Raw genomic sequence first — 22,097 nt, forward strand, 5'->3', positions numbered from 1 at the left:
GTTGTGGGGTTGTTAACCAATGTCATAAAACAATATGTGTACTACTGTTTCATGAGAAACTATTTGTTCTGTAAGCCTTCACCTGAAGTGCAATTAAAAAAATAATAAAAATTTTGGTAATCCTCTTCTAATAGGCAGCCACCTTGTGGTTTTTGGAAAAATACAGTTAACACTGTCCTTAGATTGTATAAATATGATGCTCAGATTTTATTTTGTTTGTTTTTCTCTTGCATGGATAGTCTAGATAATTAATGATTCTTAAGCATCTGGGGATCAGTTTGAACCCTAAACCTCACTATGAGAACATATGCTTTAGACTATGTGAATTCAAAGCTAACAAATTAAATGACGTTTCATGAGAGTAGCCTCTTCACAGCAAGTTGGTAGTCTTATTATTTAAAGCAACTGTATCTTACATTGATATAGTATTTTTTCTTATATTCATTCACTACCAATGGCAAATTATTTCCCACAATTTTTAATTAAATTAGGATAACTGATTTAGAAAACATTGGTATTACTTGATTAATCACTTTATAAAAATAACTTGTTGTAACATTGAGGGATAAATAATCACATTGTATAAGGGAAAATGTCTTCCATGTAATAAGCTTTTTACAAGATTAGGGAAGAGATTGTATCTCTTTCATCCTCCAATCTCCTATAGCTCAAATCAGAAAATTTTTTGTATAGTAGGTGCTCAACATTATTTTTTAAATTAAATATCATGCTTAAAGATGTTTAAATATTGAAGGACTCTATGGGCAAAAAATTGAAGTATACAGGAAGCATCAAAAGAAGATGGAAGGAATATACAGAGTCACTGTACCAGAAAGAATTGGTCGACATTCAAATATTTCAGGAGGTAGCATATGATCAAGAACCTGTGGTAATGAAGGAAGAAGTTCAAGCTGCACTGAAGGCATTGGTGAATAACAAGGCTCCAGGAATTGACAGAATACCAACTGAGATGTTTCAACAAACAGACACAATGCTGGAAGCGCTCACTCTTATACGCCAAGAAATTTGGAAGACAGCTACCTGGTCAATCACCTGGAAGAGAGTCATATAAGTGCCTATTCCAAAGAGAGGTGATCCAACAGAATGTGGAAATTATTGAACAATATTATTAATATCACATGGAGAAGAGAATTTAAAAATGATTGCAGCAGTACATCAACAGAGAACTGCCAGATATTCAAGGCAGATTCAGCAGAGCATGTCAAATGAGGGATATCATTGCTGATGTCAGATGGATCTTGGCTGAAAGCAGAGACTACCAGAAAGATGTTTACCTGTGTTTTATTGAGTACATAGAGGCATTCCACTGTGTGGATCATAATAAATTATCGATAATATTGTGAGAAGTAAGAATTCCAGAATACTTAATTGTGCTCACGCGGAACCTGTACATAGACCAAGAGGTAGTTGCTCAAATAGAACAAGGGGATACTGCATGGTATAAAATCAGGAAAAGTGTGCCTCAGGGTTGTATCCTTTCACCATACTTATTCAATCTGTACATGAAGAAGAACACAGCATCAGGATTGGAGGAAGATTTATTAACAACCTGCAATATGCAGATGATAAAACCTTGCTTGCTGAAAGTGAAGAGGACTTGAAGCACTTACAGATGAAAATCAAAGACCACAGCCTTCAGTATGAATTACACCTCAACGTAAAGAAAACAAAAATCCTAACAACTGGACCAATAAGCAACATCACATTAAGCAGAGAAAATATTGAAGTTGTCAAGGATTTCATTTCACTTGGATCCACAATCGATGCCCAGGGAAGAAGCAGTGAAGAAATCAAGTGTTGTACTGCATTGAGCAAATCTGCTGCAAAAACCTCCTTAAAGTGTTAAAAAGCAAAGATGGCACCCTGAGGACTAAGGTGCACCTGACACAAACCATGGTATTTTCACTTGCTTCGTATGCATGTGAAAGCTGGACAATGAATAAGGGTGGCTGAAGAAGAACTGATACATTTGAATTACGGTGTTGGTGAAGAATATTGAATATACCATGGATTGCCAGAAGAATGAACAATCTATCTTGGAAGAAGTACAGCCAGAATGCTCCTTAGAAGTGAGGACGGTGTGACTTCGTCTCACATACTTTGGACATGTTATCAGGATAGGTCAGTCCCTGGAGAAGGGCATCATACTTGGTAAAGCAGAGAGTCAGTGGATAAGAGGAAGATTCTCAATAAGATGAATTGGCACAGCAGCTGCAAAAATAAGCTCAAACATAGCAACGATTGTAAGGATGGCAATGTTTTTTTCTGTTGCACATAGGGTTGCTATGAGTCAGAACTGACTCCATGGCACTTAACAACAACAAATACCTGTCAAAGATGTTGGCTTTCAAGCCTCTAAAATTGCCAGAAGATTTAAATCTACTAGTTATTGCTTTCCCTTAAGAAAAACAGTAAAACTCCAGATTCTCTGTTTGATGAAGTAAATTACTTTGTATTATTAACAGCTATTATTTATTGATTGAGATATAGCTTAATTTCCTTTATTTATTGAGAATAATTAAGAGTTTCTAATCAAAAGAGCAGTTTGAAAAATAATCTAGATAACTGAGTAAACAGTCTCATTACTTTTTAAATGATTGTTATTATTTAACTTATACAGTTATGCCCAGCATAACATCCATTTGGACAACATCTGACCACATATACATCCATGGTCCCATAAGGTTATACAAGCAGTCCCTGGATTATGAACGTCTGACTTATATACAACCCATAGTTATGAAACAACCCTTGTAAAGCCTATTATATTAATAATTGAAGGTACATACAATGGTTCGTAATAATAAATGGGTGCTACTTTGTGATATGCTTCAAAACATTCTTCTTCTTCTTATTACAGTATTATTATGTTAAAGATATTTTAGTGTATCTGAAAGTGTTTTTTTTTAGTTTTTTAATGCATAGAAAAGTACAGTATATACTATATACTAAGACAAACATTTGACTAACTGATGTTAGATACGAACCTTACCTAACTGTTCTGACTTAACGTACAAATTCTACTTAGGAATGGAACTCGTTCGTAATCTGGGGACTCCTTGAATATAATATGGTGTTTGCACAACTTCCAAATCACATAACATCCTATTTCACAGAATATATCATGGACATTAAGGTACAAATGACTGTAAAAATAAGTGCTCCTTTCAGCATTCAACAGTACACTTTAGAAATGCAAAAGTTGTACACAAGGGACTTAAAAATGGTTTCTTCACTATATTTGTGATTATGATAATATCTGAATTATGAATAACTATCAAAACATAAGCTGCTTTTTAACTGCTTCACCTGCAATGAAGTCAAATTTCTGATTATGATATCCGGTACCTCCCAGGAATGGCCTTGCCTGTATAAATAGCTTTAGCTCCAGGTGTTCCCTCAAACTTGTTCACCATCTCTACTAAAATAATCACAAGTCCCCTAATGCATCATTTTCCACAGCTCTGTCTGAACATGAAATTTCCTCTGATGAAAATATCCACCCATCATTATCTAAGTTTTAAACTCCTGCTATTCCTTAGGATTGCTCTCAAGTATCTTGTTTGAGGTCTTCCCTGTACATCCTAGATGGAACTAATTATTTACTGCTTTTAGTAAACATCTCTATTACTGAATTCATAACTGTATTAATGCTTTATTTCTGTTTCCCCTACTAGACTGTGGTCCCACCAAAAAAGAGGCCATGACATATTTATCTTTGTATTCCCCATGTCAAGCGTACAAATTGGCACAGAGTCGATGTTCAAAATATTAGTTGATTAAGTGAGGGAAGAATGAATGAATCTTCTACAGATTTGTCATGTATTTATATTAAAACTTTACGTTTATTGTATCTGAGGCTTATCGTAGCAGGAAAGTAAATATTTCTCTGTAAAACAAACAAAAAAAAAAGAAGATAAAAATCAATGAACCAATATATATTTAGTACATGCTTATACTTGTAGAAAATACTGCAGCCTCTGTTCTTTCTCACAGGGAGTTTCTCTTCTATCAGAACTTCCAGTGCAGGTAGTGATGTTACAGTAGTAACCGAGTAGCCTGGACAAAGTGATGTTCAGGAGGTACCTCCAGGAAGCAGAAGCAAGCAGCACATGATTACAAAATGCCTGCAGACCTGCATTCTAAACCCCTTTATGAACTTCAGCATCAGTATAGGTATACTGATGGTAATGACATGTGCCATTGTTATACATTTGTCCCCTTCTACTTCCAAGTATCGGGTCCACACATTCATTTATTCATTTAACAAATGTATTTTGGGTGCCTAATAAGTTTCAGGGACCAGGCTCAATGTTAGAGACAAAATGGCAAACTAAATGGACATAGTCTTGTCTTCATGACAGAGTATGTCTTTCTAGAGCTTATATTCTAGTAAGAGAATGGTTAAACCCATAATTACCCACATAATCACCTAATTACACTTGTCATAGTAGGGGGAAAATGCTCCATGAATATATTTAACTGGGTACCTAATTTGTTTTGTGTCTAAAATTATTGTAAGCAGTTGGGAAATGAATACATATTTCCTACCCGTAAAGTAGAAGATCAGTGAAAAAGAAGGAGACCCTAAATGAGATGGATTGATACAATGGCTACAACATGGGCTCAAACATAGCAACAATTATGAGGATGATGCAGGACCAGGCAATGTTTCATTCTGTTATACGGAAGGTCGCTAGAGTTGACGCCAAATGGATAGCACCTAACAACAACATCCAACAAGAAAAATCACTTACTCCAATTCCAATTTCAAAATTTCTACAGGATCCTGTTCCTTTTTCCACGTTTTGAAAATACTTACAAATTCTGCTGAAAATCTTTAGAATTATATACACATAATTTGTAACTGAATAAAAGAAACATTTCAAAACCTTAAGAAAATAAGACTGAATATTCCTTTTTGACAATGTCACTGTAATTTCTATATTCAGAAAAGTAAGTTTTAAAAGAAATACAAGCTTGTTTTTAACTTCCTGAATATCACATGATATTATTTTTACCTGTGTATTCAAGATGAAATCCTGCAGCAGAAACACTGATATCTGATTGAAAATTTAGATACAGATTGTTAGATGTACTGTTCAGAAGATGGGGTATTGTTGTTCCTGAAATGATAAATGAAATGCAGGTCAATGATCACTATATAGTAAATATTATAGTGAAATTCAGTAAGTTACCTACTAGCTAGCCAATAGATTATCACTAAATTAGTATCAGTGGGGCTGTATTTCAATAATTTTTAATATAAATAGTTCTCTAACATTCTTCTCTGATTTTGCTGTTCCTGACTATCTCCTAAGAGTTACATATTTGAGATCATTTTAGATTGCTTCCTAAAAGTAGGTAGGGCAAAAGACAGGTGGCAAAATTCAACTCACTAAATTTTATAGGCCACTTAAAATAAATGTTTTGAATTTCATGTGGATTTCAATTTTCCATGCATGAGCTAATAATAAACTTAATTTTAACATATGCATGTGTTTTTATGGTACCATAATGTAAGATTTTGTATGGGTTCAGATAACATAATCATTTATTGCCCCTTAAGGAGCTCTGGTGATGTAGTGATTAAAGTACTCGGCTGCTAACCGAAAGCTTGGTGATTTGAACCCTCCAACTACTCCACTGGAGAAAGATGTGGAAGTCTGCTCCCATAAAGATTACAGTCTCAGAAACCATATGGGGCAGGTCTACGCTATTCTATAGGGTCGCTACGAGCAGGAACCTACTCGATGGCAATGGGTGCGTGGTTGTGTTAACACTGATTATATATATTTTTAATATATGTTCTTCTATAGCAGTAGTTAACTGCTCTGCTGCTAACCAAAAGGTTGGCAGTTTGAACCTATCAGCAGCACCTTATTCTTCGGGAGAAAGATGTGGCAGTCTGCTTCTACAAAGATTACAGCCTTGGAAACGCTATGGGCAGTTCTACTCTGTCCTATAGGGTCACTGTAAGTCAGAATTAACTCAATGGCAATGGGTTTTTTAATACCACATCAAGAATCTTAATGTCTCCTGTGCTCAGACAACAAAGCTGGTAGATGGCTTTCAAAAAATCCCGATGATGGAATGAGTGTCAGTCTTGTCTGTCAGGAAATGCATCATAATGATGTTCTTCTGCACTTTTGAAGTGCATCAGTATTAGCTTATTCAATTATTGAGCTAGGAAATATGAAATATTTACTTGAACTAAATACTTTTTGTTTATTTAACACTGAGCAAAGTAATAGTTCAAAATCCTTTAAATTATAACTTAAGTAGTTTCAAAAGACAGGCATAAAAATAACTGACATTTCTTCCCTATTTTAAGATAATGTTCAACAAGCACATGAGAGTGTTGCATTGTTTTTCAGCAACTAGTTACTTCACAGTTGCTTTTCACAACCTTGTGGACTTTAACCACTGATGCTTTCTATAAAAGAAATCAGAAATAATTCATTACAGAACACACACTTGCTTCTTTTCTGACCTTGCTCTCTGTCCATTGTGTCCTAACTGCAGTCAGTGAATACAGAGGTAAACTGTCTGAAAAGGTGACTTAGCCTGCATTCAGTCTCTAGGAAGATCTTCGTGATGAGGAGTTCTGGCTCTGGAGTCACACCAGCTGGGTCCCAATTCCATTCTGGCATTAGCCCTACAACCTGGACAACCTAACCTCTCTAAACCTCAACTATCTCACAGAACTGCTGGAAAGATCAAACGAAGAAATGCGTGTCAGATGTTTAATTCGGTGCCTGGCGTAGAGCTAGCACTCAATAATCAATAGTTGTTATTTACCATTTTTATCATCTTCATTGTTATATTTATTATTAAGAAAGTGCTACTCCTAACCTATTATGAACAAAAGTATACTCGACATTTTATAGGATTTTCCAAAAAGATTTCACCTAAATGTGATACAGTATTTTTTATGCCTAAGCCAAATTACTCCTGCTCTAGATTTCTTCTTTCCTTTCCTCATTGGCCACGCTGAAAAATTGGTCATCAGAGCTTAAAGCCATTCAAACTTATTTTTGTATATCTAAAATATATGCGTTAATATTTTAGTTATGTTCATATTTCTAGAGTTTAAAAATTACAGTAGTAAAAATAAAGTAAAACTCTATTTTGCCTTCTTTTATTTAAATTTTTATTCATTTTGTTGGTGTTGTTGTTGAGAACATGTACAGCAAAACATACACCAATTCAACTGTTTCTACATGTATCATTTTGTGACAGATTATGTTCTTTGAGTTGTGCAACCATTCTCACGCTCCTTTTCTGAGTTATTCCTCTCCATTAATATAAATTCACTGCTCCCTAAGGTTCCTGTCTAATCTTTCAAGTTGCTATTATCAGTTTGATCTTATATAGATAGTTCCTAAAAGAGCATAATGCTCAAAGCAGACTTTTTTTTTTTTTTTTTTTTGGTATTGTGCTTTAGTTGAAAGTTTACAAAGTAAATTAGTTTCTCATTAAACAATTAATACTAAAATGGTTTTGTGACATTGGTTGCAATTCTCTCCATGGGTCAGTCAACCTTCTCCCCTTCTCCACCCCGGGTCCCTGTTTCCATTCATCTCATTTTCCTGTCCCTTCCTGCCTTCTCGCTTTTGCGTTTGGGCAGGTGTTGCCCATTTGGTCTCATTTATGTGACTGAGCTAAGCAGCACATTCCTCACTTGTGTTATTGTTTGTTTTATAGACCTGTGTAATCTTTGGCTGAAGGGTTAACTTTGGAATCTATTTTGCCTTCTATATGCTGAAGGAAGTTTTTAGATTGTTGCATAAATTACCTTAAAAAATTTGAACAAATAAAATGAAGACAAAAAATAAGGCACTTTGTTGCTTAAACAAACCAAACTATTTTTATTTGTGTTTCCTTCTGGCCTTGTTTTTACATGCATATGTTAATTTTATGCAATGATATTCATTTCATGGAAATAATTTTGTATTCTATTTACTCTACTTACATAGTACCTTGTAACATTACCATGTTGCTACATACCAAAAAACCCATTGCCTTCCAGTGTACTCATACAGACCCTATAGCACAGAGTAGAACTGGCCCATAGGGTTTCCAAGGAGTGGCTGGTGGATTCAAACTGCCGACCTTTTTGGTTAGCAGCCGAGCTCTTAACCACTGCTCCACCAGGGCTCTGACAGTGTCTGTAATTATTTTAATGACTATATAACATTCCATGAGTGGATATATCATAATTACCAAGGTCTATTCTGATTGTTGAAATTTTTAAGTAGTGCTGAATTTTTAACTTTCGTTGATTTTTTTTTCTTTTTAGGAAAAGGAATACATATCATTTGTGAACCTCGGTTCAGATGAAAATATTAGCATTAACATAAAAGCATCAGTAAATAATTATATAAATATAGCAAGAATACAGTAAGGTTTTTAATAGTAATTTCAATATTATCTTTAAAGTCTTTTATATCTGTAATCTTGTAATCTAGTTCACTGTATATAATTTATAAAAGCAAACTAAAACTGCCACATCAGCGTTCTAGGGAGCTCCTTTTTGAAAAGAGATTTCATATTTCTAATTATATCTATATTATAATTAAGCTGAACTCTTTTATTTACCTGAATAACTTCCAAGTCTTGGAGCATTGTTGTCACCCCCGTCATAAAAATCCAGAGAATCCCAATTATGTTCTGTAGCAAAACTGACAACTTGCACCTGTGAAATAATAATTGCTGATAAGAACGCTTATCTACATTTCTAAGCATATAAATGTGCTGCAGTCTAGTTATCCCCCAGGAAGACAGAGCTCAGATCCTGGACCACATCATTGTGGTACTTCATAGAAGAGTTTTAATGGAACTGATTCTTTGCCATTATGGCACTGGCCTACATGGGCTGATTTTTACAAGAAAAGCCTTCCAAACACTGAGCTGTGTTCTCTACGGGGATAACCTTGAGAGTGTCTGTTGCTATCACATTCTCTTGAGAGTGTCTTTGTCATTATCACATTCTCTTTATGAAAAGCTTTGGGTTAATCTTTAATGACACAGTGCCAGAAATTCCAATGCATGTTCCAAACAACTGGTTAACTTTGATGTTTTGAAGTATTATATTCTTGTCAACCACTGAGTTTTCTCATTTGAGAAATAATCATTTCTAACCTACTGAAAAATAATCGGATTTGTGGTCCATGAGTATATAGGATCTTATACAATATGTTTTTTGAACTAGGTTTATCCCTGGATAAAAATACATTTTATTTTCCTTTGCTTGCATTATCTTTTGCTCAATTTCTTCTCTCCCTTTTAAAAAAACAAAAGTAACATTATTATTCCCTATGTACATTTTTCATACGGCTCAGTACAGATGACTGAAAATAATACTTTGTAACCATTTTGGATGCATCTTTTAAAAGTATTTTTTATGAATGAAGATGTAATAACTAAATCACTGTGAAAGACCCAGATGTTGAGAAGGCAAATGCTGGAGCATTATTCTCTCATATCTGTTACAGTTTAGTTAAAGAAAGAGGCATGTGTTACTTCACTGCACATCACTTGGCACAGCTTGGGTTTTTGCAGGACCCTCACAACTCCAGACATTATCTTTTTTATTCTTTGTTGATAAAATATTCTATAGTTTTGGTGAAGGGAAATGGACAGTTTTCTTAAAATATTTATTTATTTGGATAAAATCTGTTAATAATGTAAGCACTGTATTCATTCACTAAATAATTATAATAATTGCATTCATTAAAAATTTCTTATCCAAAAAAATAGTCCATCATCATTCTTTCATTCAGGTGAATGCTGGTCTTCCAAGGGTGAGTGCCACATGGCAACAGATTCCCTGTCTGTGTGACTGGCATTAGACTCAGTGGCCATGTTCCAGAGCAGGAAAAAGCACAAAACTAAGGCTGTATGATCGTAATATAATCACCATGTCCGTAAACAATTATCAGCTTCCTCATCATATTTAATCTTTCTTCTTTTTTAGTTCAGAGAAAGAAATATTACATTCAGCTAAAGGAAAATGCAAGGATTCATTCAAAAGTTGACACTGGGCTAAGTTTAAAATATGGAGAGGTTTTCTACTGAAATAAATTATTGAATGAGTAAAGACAGAGAGAAGGCAAACCATGAATCGGACTTAGTAAGCCATCGGTAATCCAATTTAGCTGCAGTGCAGGGTATTTATATAAGGGAAAATATACATGTAAAGTTAGAAAAAAGTATAGAAAAAATAGAGCTTATTGGATGAATAAAAGAGTTTTGAGTCAAGACAGCCTGGGTTTGCAACTTCTTGGTTCCCTCCATCGTTAGTGTGTGACCTTAGGAAAATTGTTAACCTCTCTGTGCCTTAGTTTACTTACATATATCATTGGAATAATAGCATCTAATTGGTAGACTTGTTGTAAGGATTAAATTTGTTAACATGTATAAAGGACTCAGAATTATACTCAGCCTATACTAAGGATTCAATGAATTTTAGCAAAGGGAGACTGAGAGAGAGAGAAAATAGAAAGAATGAATACCAGCATAATAGTTATGCAGTTGAGGAGTATTCCACCAAAGGGCTTAGAAGGGGAAAAACCATAATTAGAACTGCACTTTAAGTACAGCAATGAATTGGGTGAAGAAAATATAAGGGAAAAGACAGTTCTGAAGTCAATTACAGTAGCCTCTGTGAGAGGCAACAAAAAACTAAACGAGGCTAGCAGCAGTAACGGAAGAAAGGAGGACTGTTATAGATTGAATTGTGTCTCCCAAAAATATGTGTTGTAAATTCTAACCCCTATACCTTTTGATATAATCCCATTTGTGAATGGGTTTTCTTTGTTATGTTAAGAACAGTGTAGGGTGTATTTAAGCCAATAACCTATTAGATATTAAAAAAAGCAGATTAGGCATAGAGAAGCAAGAAGAGATGGGGGAAGATAGCTGCCATACCACATGAGGACCACCAGACAGCCAAGGGCCAAGGAACTTCCTCCGGTGCCCGACAGAGAGAGAAAGCCATCCCCTAGAGCCAGCACCCTGAATCTGACTTCTGGCTTCCTAAACTGTGAGAACATAAGTTTCTGCTTGCTAAAGCCACCCACTTGTCATATTGCTGTTACAGCAGTGCTAGAATAAGACAAGGACCCAGATATTACATGAGTTATTATGGGGTACCTTACAGGATTTTATGTGATTTGAATCAAAGAAGAAGTAAGAGTAAAGATTTAGTAATAATTTATCTTTTTTCCCCAAGTCATTGAAAGTACAGAGGCGGCAAGAAGAAAATTATGGACATCTCCAGGAAAAGCTATTCCCTAGGTAGGAGTCTGTTCAGTAGGCTCAATAATGCCCCAAGGCACCTGTAAATATTACTTTTTATGGAAAAAGCCTCTTTGAAAATTTAATTAAGGATACTGAGATGGGGAGATTATTCTACATTATCCAGGTGGACCGTAGATGCAGTCACTTGTGTCTTTATAAGAGAAAGACAGAGGAATATTTAACACAGAAGAGAAGAAGGTAATGTGCCCACACAGGCAGAGACTGGGGGGATGTGGCCACAGATCAAGTCATGCCAGGAGCCACCTGAAGCTAGAAGAAGCAAAGAACAAATTCTCCCCCAAAGACTCCAGAGAGCCCAGTCCTTCCAACATCTTGATTTTGGTACAATGAAACTGATTTCAGATGTCTAGCCTCAGAAACTATGAAAGAATAAATTTCTGCTGTTTTAAACTGCCAGTTTTGTTGTAATTTGTTATAGCATCCACAAGAAATGAAGGCGATATGCCACTAGGATTCTGGGCAAATTGTGAATGTAGTATTGGTGTAATAAACGCATCGAGGGTGTAGAAGCACATAATGACCGAGAGAGCTACCAAACAATACTATGGGATATTACAGGAGACCCAAAAAATGACTCTGGACCCACTATGACAAAAGCCAAATGAGAGTCAACAAATAAAACATATTTTAAAAGCAGCTACTAACTCAGCCTTCAAAGTTTGGATTAGATGGAATTGTCTATTATGGCAATAGGCTAGCTTAATGAGGAATACATTTGCAATCATTAGACAAGGCATACCAAAAAAACCTGCTGCCATCGACTCGATTCCAACTCATAGTGACCCTATAAGACAGGGTAGAACTGCCCCATAGAGTTTCCAAGGAGCATCTGGTGGATTCGAACTGCCAACCCTTTTGGTTAGCAGCCATATCCCTTAATCACTATACCACTAGGGTTTCCAGACCAGGCATACAGACAAACAAATGCCATTTTGCTTTGTTTAGAAGATTACATTAACTCATGATGCTCATTCTACAAATTAATGTAATTATGTAACCAGTATTACTTTCCATGATTCATAAAATAAAGATTGCTCTTTGCTTGAAAATTATCACTGTGATTGTTGAATTTAGCTCCGTTGGAATTTTCCTTCCCACATGCTTTGCTAAAAAACAAAAACAAAATGAATTCACACCTCCCAACAAACTTTTCGCTTCATATTAATGCAACAAATTGGTCTATCTCTTGACATTATTTCCAAAGATGGTGCAATCATTATATATTATTCGTAATTGTTTCAGCATTCCAAATATTTCTTCTCCTCTTTCCACCATTCACTATCTCATTTCATCTCATATATGATTTACTGAATATTCATATGATTGTTTATTCACACACATATTCAGCACAATGGAGTCAAATAAAATAATCATTGCTTTAAACCTGGTGTACTAGGCAGGTAGGTGTATCTTGTCATTTAATGATAAATATGACTTTTAGGTGAAGTTAGTTCAATTTCAAGCATACAGATGTGATTTAGCAGTATGTCTAAGATTAGCATTCACGTAGAGGGTTAATTCCAAAAATAAAAAAGTGGTAGTCTTTCAGTCCAACATGCTTCACACTCTCTTAACTTACTAAATGCCCTACTAAAATTTTGTTTTCTAAATTGCAGTTGTGAAACAAAGCACTTCCATGGTGAAAGATTTAACTGTGTCATTGATATGTGTCTGGTTTTGAAGAGTGTTTGCATGGGGCAAGTAATATACAATATAGCTTTTTTTTTTTCCAGATATCTTATTAGTTCATTATGCTATGGTAACTCTACAAAATAGTCAAAACTCCACTGATTCTGCTAGTACTTACTGATTCATTCTAAAAATACTTACTGAGCGTGTACTGTCAGGTACTGTGCTAGCTGCCAGAACAGATTTGTTTACTGCCCTCATGAGCTTACAGATAATTAAGTAAATAATAAGAGTAGAGTGTGGTAGGTATTATGATAAGGAAATAATAAGGGGCTATAAGAACACATAGCAAGGAGACTTAACCTTGTCACAAGTTCATGGAAAGCCTTCTAGAGGAATTGTAATGAAGTTGAGACAGAAATGATGAGTACGAATAAGCCAAATGAAGGTGGATCAAGGATAGTGCAGCAGGCAGGGGGAACAGCATGCGCGAAAAAGACCAGAGATAAGAGAGAGTCGAGCTTTTATAAAGAACTGAAATAGAGTGAATAGAAGAGACAAGAAACGAAGGCAGAGCACACAGGTGTGATCAACCGTGTCAAGGAATAAAGGAGGTGGGGGACAATTGAGGGATTTTAAGCTGGAAAATGACAGTATTATATTTTTATTTTTGAAAACATTACTTTGTTTGCCCTATGGGAAATGGATGAGAAAAGAATAAGAACCTGGAACAGTGATAATGGCCACCTGGATTTCGGTGGTTAAAGTGTAGATGGAGAAAAATAGACTCACTTGAGAGATTTGTGGAAGAAAGACTTGATGTATTTTGTTGTATCAAGTAAGATCCAGAAGAAAATTATCAAGATTTCTTGCTTGAGCAAGTAAATAGATGAGGGGCCCGTTCTGAGACAGAGAATACTGGGGGAAATCTCACAATTTTGAGGAAAAATCATGAGTCAATTTGGACAAGCTGAATTTGAGATGCTAGCAAGTAGAGGGTCAGCAAAAAGTGGAAGACCCTCAAGGAGGTAGATGGACACAGTGGTCACAATAATGGGCTCCAAGAAAGCAATGATTTTAAGGATGCTGCCGGACCAGGCAGTGTTTCATTCTGTTGTTCATGGGGTCACTATGAGTCGGAAATGACTCGACAAAACCTAACAACAACAACAACAGCAAGAAGTTTAGCTGAACATTTCCAATACTGTTATGTATCTCAGGTTTCTAAAAGGAAAAGCTTATGAATCAATTGAGAAAGTAATCAAGTTATTTTTATGAAAGATATAAATACCTTCCATACAGTATATAAAGAATCAGCAGTAAAATGCCATCAATTTATCGAGAAATAATCTCCTTGTAAAGTAAAACAGTAGGTGGAAAATACCTCCCCGAAAATGATCACAATTAAAGTAACATGGAAGAAAGACACTGTTGATTGCCTATGGAACAGCACCACGCTTCCTTGTTAATAGAGACTTGGTTTTGTTCAGTTAAATGAAAATTGTGCATTCCGGGGAGGCTGAACTCCTCACCAGCTCAAGGACTTTAATCTTGATTTGTTTGAGCCAAATCATACTGAATCTTTTTGGTTGAGGAATGAATATGATTGCAATTTTGGACAATAACACATAAGGGAAACTCGGCTGGCAGGCTTCTGGAAAAGTTTTCTTAACTCTGAAAAGATATATAAGATAGGAATGCTCCATTCTGGCCATTGGCTATTGCTGTGTAAGGCTGTTCTGCATGAAATTGTTGTGACCATCTGAAGGCCACAAGGACTGAAGTCAACATGCTGAGGTCAGAAGAGCAGAGAGATGGAAATAACCTGGGTCAGGAATGACACAATTGAACCTCTGAAATAAATTACCCTTGACTCATGTTGCCTCAGAACTTCGTGCTTTGTGGAGCAACACATTTTTCTTATCACTTATGCCATCTTGAATTGGGCTTTCTACTACTTGCAGTTTAAAAACAAACAAACTCATAATAAATATCTTTCTAGTAATAAATTCAATCATTTCAGTCAAAAATACTTGCTGAACTTCAGAAATAACATTCATCCTGTCATCTCTGGAAAGATTAACCTCGAACATACAATGTAGAGACGAAAATTCTAAATATCCTTACCTGAATGCCAGCTCCCTCCGGCACTGTGATCTTCCATACACAATTCAGATTGTTGTCATAAGGCTCAGGGTATCCAGGAGACAAAATAGTCCCTTTGCGCTTAGTTAAAATTCCACCACAGGGCACTAAAAGAATCCAGGAGAGGGAGTTAATTCTAATGCAAAGGATCAAAGTAAGAAAAAAAAAATAGCAGAGATAGCACTTCAGACATACACTAGACTTTTCAAACACAACCAAATAATATGACTTTTTAAAGCTCAAAAGGTCATGAAAATTTTCTTCATGTACCACAAAAACTTTTTAAAAATTGTTAGCATTAATGGATGACTTTTAATGGCACATCTAAGGTTATACTATAAGTAACTCAATAGCAGTATATCATTTTTATTAAAAACTAAATAGTACACCAACTATATTTGCCTTAAAATATCTCACATCGACATATATATATTTTAAAAATTGTTTGAAATTATTTGTTACTTTTCTCCTCATACGTTGGAATCGACTCAGTGGCAATGGGTTTTGTTTCTTTTTTGATATGATGATGATAACAGTTATCACTAACACTTATATAGAGCCCACCATGTGCTAGACATTCTTCTAAGCAGTTTACATATTTTAACTCATTTAAGCCTCCCAAGAATCCTATGAGATATTAATAATTATTTTCCCCATTTGCATTAGTTCCCTAGGGCTGTCATAACAAATGATAATAAACTGAGTGGCTTAAAACAACAGATGTAAATTTTCTCACAATTCTGAAGGTAAAATTCTTATAACACTAGTACTATCAGCTTGGTTCCAGGACTGAGCTAACTCACAGTTCTTAAATAATGGGTGATTTTGGACATGTTCTTTAAAATAAACTCTCAGAAATTCAGTTGCCAGATCTGTGAAATAGGGATGCTATTGCCTCCAAAGGACATTTGGAAATAGAGTAATAAAAAGGGGAGAAACAGATATGTCTATAAGCAGCAACAGAACGCCAAGGATTGCTGGTAGCCATCAGAAAGTAGGAGACAGAAATAGGACAGCTCGTGTCTCAAAGCTCTCAAAAGGAGTTGACATGTCCAATACCCTGATTTGCACATCTAGCCTCTAGAACTGTGAGAAAACACGTTCTCTTCTTTAAAGCCACTCATTTTGTGGTATTTTGTTGTGGCAACCTAGAAAACTAAGACAGCTTTATTTTCTTACTAGCCTATGTTATTGAGTTATATACAAATTCAGTGTAAATTGTTTACAAAGAATTTTTGCTTCCTTTATAACAAAAACCAACAGTTTTGTATGATTAGGGTATAGCATTCTAGGAGTGGAGTATAAATTGCAAAATAGAGGCTCAACTCAAAAATAGGAGAAAAAAAAGTGGTTGATGAAGTTCTGATCTGAGTTTAAAGAAAATACTTTATGGATGTTCATCTCCACCCTCACTGCCATTGTCCTAGTTCATTCTCAGTTTATTTTTCTAGGTTACTATAGTAGTCACTTAAATGACCTCCCTGTGGCTGTATATTTTCCATGTAATATATTCTCCATATTACTGTCAAAATGATCTTTCAAAAATTAAAATGCTACTTCCCTGCTGAAAATACTTTAAAAATCTCCACATTGCCTCAGTCCTACAGATTAATCTAGTTTCCATATTTTTATGCAAATAATACACGCCTTCTATGTTCATTTGCCAACTGCACCCTCCCCCTGCAAGGTAGTCTCTGAAGCACACTCTTACGAAAATACCTGGGAGCAGGGGGAGGGCATGGGTTGGCAAACAAACATAGAAGGCACACTTTATTTGCGTAGAAATATTGTAATTGTATTAGCCTCTAATGACATCTCAAGACTGCTATATACCCATGCATTCTCACTATCTCACCATCCTAATCCCTCTTCCCAGTCCAGCCTACTCAACTAATATGTTCTCTTAATGCTGTGACTTGGCATGTCCACCTTTCACACAAGTAGCACCTACCCTTCCAAGGACATTCAGTGTTCCTGTTACCTTTTTAATTTACCCTTAGCTGACTCCCTTGTGGTAGGTATCCCCATAGTTTTCTTGTACCAAGTGCTTTCCTATACATCTATATCATAGTATACTCCACTGTATGCTTTCATATTCTTTTTACATGTCACTGTCTTCTAACAGACTTAGCTCTGAGAAGATGAGGTAAACACTTTTTTTGCCTGGAACTCTGCTCACTGTGGTGTCAAGATTGTAACTCTTCTGTCCTTTTCACTCTAGATTTTCCTTCCATGCAGCTACAGTGACAAGCTATTCCCTCTACCTTATTTTCCATCTTCTCCTCCATCCATTTCAATCAGGCTTTTGTCCTCATCACTCTATTAAAATAACTACATCAAAGTCACCAGAATTGTGTTGTGAAATACAAAGTTCAGTGTTAATTTGCATTTTACTCAACCTATGAGCACATATTTCCCACTGTTAATCACTCCATCCATCTTGATCCTTTGTTTGCTTGGTCATCAGGACATCACACACTCCTACTTTTCTTCTATATCACTGGTTGCATTCACAATTTCTTTTTGTAGCTCACCCTCCTCCTTTGGATCCACTAAATTTTGTAACATTCTTAAACTTGGTCCTAAACTGTCTTCTCTTCCCTTTATAACTACCAATTCTCAGTAATATTATCCATTTTCATGTCATCTTTATATTATCATTTCTAAATGTTTATATCCAGTCCTGAATTCTGCCCTGAGTTCTATAATGTCTACTAAGTATATCAAATTTAATATGTTCAAAACAATACTTTTGACATTCTTATCCACCCACAGTCTTTCCTATCTCAGTAAATGTCACCACCATTCCCCCAGTTATCAGTACAAAAACCTAGCACTCACCCTTGATTTCTCTTCCTCACATTCAAAAGTTCACAGTCACATCTACGTCAGTAAACACTGTCAGGTCTACCTGCAAAATATATCCCAAAGCTTACCAATTTTCATCACTTCGATCGTGACTGCTTTTCTATCTAAATCATGTTGTCTTTCATCTCTACTACTGTAATAGGTGCATAATAAGTTTTATTTATTCTAATCTAGCCCTCCTTATATAAACCACAGTGACTTTTTACAAACTAAGATCACATCACTCCCTACCTCAATGAATTCTCCCATCACTTAGATAAAATTCAAACTCACCCTGGCCTTCAAGGCACTATATGACCTGGCTCCTGCTCTGCCTCTCTGTACTCATCTCCTCGCACTCTCAACCAACCTTCACTCACTTTCTAACATCTGGGATTCTAACTGAGAGATCTTGAACATACCAAGATCTCTTTCCTCCTCACAGTCTGTACACTTGTTCACCACCACCTCATTGAGGGTCTTCCTCCTTTTCCTCTGACCTTCTGCTTTACCAAGCATGATGTCCTTCTCCAGGGACTGGCCCATCCTGATAATATGTCCAAAGTATGTGAGACGAAATCTCACCATCCTTGCTTCTAAGCAGTATTCTGGATGTACTTCTTCCAAGAGAGATTTGTTAGTTCTTCTGGCAGTCCATGGTATATTCAATGTTCTTCACCAACACCATAATTCAAATGCATCAATTCTTCTTCAGTCTTCTTTATTTCTTTACCAGCTTTTGCGTGCATATAAGGTGATTGAAAATACCGTGGCATAGGTTAGGCACACTTTAGTCTTCAAGATGGCATCTTTGCTTTTTAACACTTTAAGGAGGTCTTTTGCAGTAACGTTTCCCAGTTGTTTGACTTCCTGACTGCTGTTTCCATGGGCATTGATTATGGATCCAAGTAAAAAGAAATCCTAGACAAATCTAGTCTTTTCTCCGTTTATCATGATGTTGCTTATTGGTACAGTTGTGAGGATTTTTGTTTTCCTTATGTTGAGGTGTAATCCATACTGAAGGCTGTGGTCTTTGATCATCATCAGTAACTGCTTCAAGTCTTCTTCACTTTCAGCAAGCAAGACTGTGTCATCTGCATATCACAGGTTGTTAATGAGTTTTCCTTCAATCCTGATGCTGCGTTCTTCTTCATATAGTCCGGTTTCCTGGATTATTTGCTCAGCATACAGATTGAATAAGTATGCTGAAAGAATAAAACCCAGACACACAACTTTCCTGACTTTAAACCATGCAGTAAACCCCTGTCCTGTTCAAACGACTGTGTTTTGGTCTATATACAGGTTCTGCATAAGCACAATTTAGTGTTCTGGAATTCCCATTCTTCGTAATGTTATCCATAATTTGTTATGATCCATAGAGTCGAATGTTTTTGCATAGTCAATAAAATATAGGTAAACATCTCTCTGGTATTCTCTGCTTTCATAAAAATACATCTGACATTAGCAATGATATCCCTTGTTCCATGTATTCTTCTAAATCTGGCTTGACTTTCTTGCAGTTCCGTGTCGATTGACTGCTGCAACCACTTTTGAATGATCTTCAGTATAATTTTATTTGTGTGTGATATTAATGATATTGTGTGATAATTTCTCCATTTTGTTGGATCACCTTTCTATGGAATGGGCATGTGTATGGATCTCTTTCGGCTGGTTGTCCAGGTAGCTGACTTCCAAATTTCTTGGCATAGACTAGTGAGCACCTCCAGGGTTTTGTTGGAAGATCTCAGTTGGTATTGAGTCAATTCCTGGAGCCTTGTTTTTCCACTAATACGTTCAGTGCAGCTTGGGCTTCTTCTTTTAATACCTATGGGTTCTTGATCATATGCTACCTCCTGAAATGCCTAGGGCCGTATATTGTCAAAGCTATCAGTGGCTGTAAGGGGTTATTTGAATCACAGAGTCTCAGAGGGAAGAAAGCCTGGGGGCTTATGTGACTGAGAATTTTAAGAAAGCTGAAGTGTAACAAGGTCAAATTTAGAAATAAAAACTCACTCTTTGAGTTACATTTGTTCCAAGTGAAGTTTTCTTATCAAAACTTTATTGTGTTTTACTGTAATTTACCTAAGAATGATGATATTACAGATTTGTACCAAAACCCAAGAAGCCATTGCTGTCGAGTCAATTCCAACTCATAGAGACCCTAAAAGACAGAGTATAATTGACCCATAGAGTTTCCAAGGCTATAATCTTTATGGAAGCAGATTGCCATATCTTTCTCCAGCAGAGTGGCTGGTGGGTTAGAACCATCAACTTTTAGGTTAGCAGCCAGTGCTTTAACCACTGGGCCACCAGGGCTCCTACAGATTTGTACATTATCAAATACTGGTTGTTTAAATTTGTGGATCCTCTAATTTAGTATTCGACCAACTAACTATATGTACAACTCAGATTTCACATATAATGGGGGTGCTCCTTAGTCAACAGTTTCGTTTTAGTATGTCAGTTGTGTGCAAAATAACTGAACATTTTATTACACTTTACTTTTTTTTTTCATTTTAATGAGAGAAAAGCAGAAAGGAAAGTGTTGATGGTAGTAATAAGAACTGTGAAAGGGAAACAGTACACTTGAGATGCATTAGGAATGCAGAAATCATTAGGAATGCAGAGAGCTGCATTCTTTGGTTTCAGTTGGATGCTCACTTGGCTTAAGCTGTTAATTGAGCATTCACCGAATTGTGAAGGCAGAAAAAAAATAGTCATTCCAAATAAAGTCCTGTAAATAGTTTGCCAAAGATTATATTTAAAAGGCAAAATCTAAAGTGGAATTTTTTTTCTGTCTCAGAATAAAATTCTTCGTGTGATACGTAAATCTTGTGTTTGTGTTTCACCTATGTATCTTCCCTATAGATTTTCAGAAGAGTTTGAAAAGCCAGACTGCTTACAAAGATCTAAGCAAGCAGAATGAGCAAGAGCATTACCATGTGGTGAAACACTGAAATTGAAGACGCATGAATTCTGGAATAGAGAAGTTGGCCAGAGTTGTTAAATTTCTATAAACATTCAGGAAATTAGGGCAGTTATTTACTAAAATCCATTCATTGAACCAATGTTTATTGAACACCTCTCATGTGCCAGGTTCTGTTCTGGCTGAGCATAAAAGCAATATAGCAATGAGGATAGTGTGGGGAAGAGACAGATTTATATATATATATATATATATATATATTCTATACTAAAGTGGGTGGAGATAGTTGCTATAAAAAGGAAAAGCAAGGTAAGGTATAGATAGTGAATGAGGGATGAGTGGCATTAAATTAGGATGGTCAAGGAAGATAATCAGGTGAAGACTTGGATGAAATGATGCAGTGAGCCAAAAATATATCCAGAGGATGCACGTTCCAACCAAAGGGAACAGAAAGGTCAAAGGCCGACAATATTTAACAGATAACACAGATGTTGAAAATGAACACAAATTGAAGGTAAGTTTTTGATATCAACCTGAGATAGCTGTCAATTTGTCTCTCATATTTGAATCTTTAAAATATTGAGCTTAATATTTTTTAGCCAGAACATTTTGAATCTAAAAATATTTATAGTTGAAAATAGAAATGTCAACTATATTTTCATTTCTGTAAAGTTTAGTAACTGGACCAAATGGCAAAACTTAAACTGGGATGGGAGCGGTGGAGGGGGAGGAAACTAAACAGACAACAGATAAGTGGTAACTTTGCTGAAGCGTAAGGCACTACACAACACTGAGGAAGCCAGCAAAATTTGTACAAGGAAAGGTCATGGAAGCTCCATAGACACATCCAAACTCCCTGAGGGACTAAATTGCGGGGTGGAGGGCTGTGGGGACCATGGTCTTGGGAACATCTATCTCAACATGCATAACACAGTTTATAAAGGCAATGTTCTACATTATACCTTGGTGAGTAGCGTCTGGGGTCTTAAAAGCCTGTGAGCAGCCATCTAAGATACTCCACTGGTCTCACCCCTTTGGGAGCAAGGGAGAATGAAGAGAACAGGAAACAAGGAAAAGATTAGTCCAAAGGACTAATGGACAGCAACTACTATGGCCTCCATCAGACTGAGTCTAGTATAGCTAGATGGTGCCCGGCTACCACCACTGACTGCTCTGACAGGGATCACAACAGAGGGTCCTGGAC

The 22,097-nt window shown here is 36.1% G+C and overlaps 1 protein-coding gene across 2 annotated transcripts in view; it reads right to left on the reverse strand.

Annotated features, from left to right (window-relative positions):
- Nucleotides 1–22,097, reverse strand: part of CSMD3 (CUB and Sushi multiple domains 3) — a 1,379,111-nt gene that overhangs the window by 144,570 nt on the left and 1,212,444 nt on the right. For both annotated transcript variants that reach the window (XM_004372959.1, XM_004372958.1), the window contains 3 exons: nt 15,103–15,227; nt 8,623–8,719; nt 5,043–5,147 (listed from right to left, as the gene is read on the reverse strand). In XM_004372959.1, coding sequence (XP_004373016.1) covers nt 5,043–5,147; nt 8,623–8,719; nt 15,103–15,227 — 327 coding nt within the window. The remainder of the gene's footprint in view (nt 1–5,042; nt 5,148–8,622; nt 8,720–15,102; nt 15,228–22,097) is intronic.

The sequence above is a fragment of the Trichechus manatus genome, unplaced genomic scaffold, assembly GCF_000243295.1.
Source record: "Trichechus manatus latirostris isolate Lorelei unplaced genomic scaffold, TriManLat1.0 scaffold00022, whole genome shotgun sequence".
Lineage (NCBI taxonomy): Eukaryota > Metazoa > Chordata > Mammalia > Sirenia > Trichechidae > Trichechus > Trichechus manatus.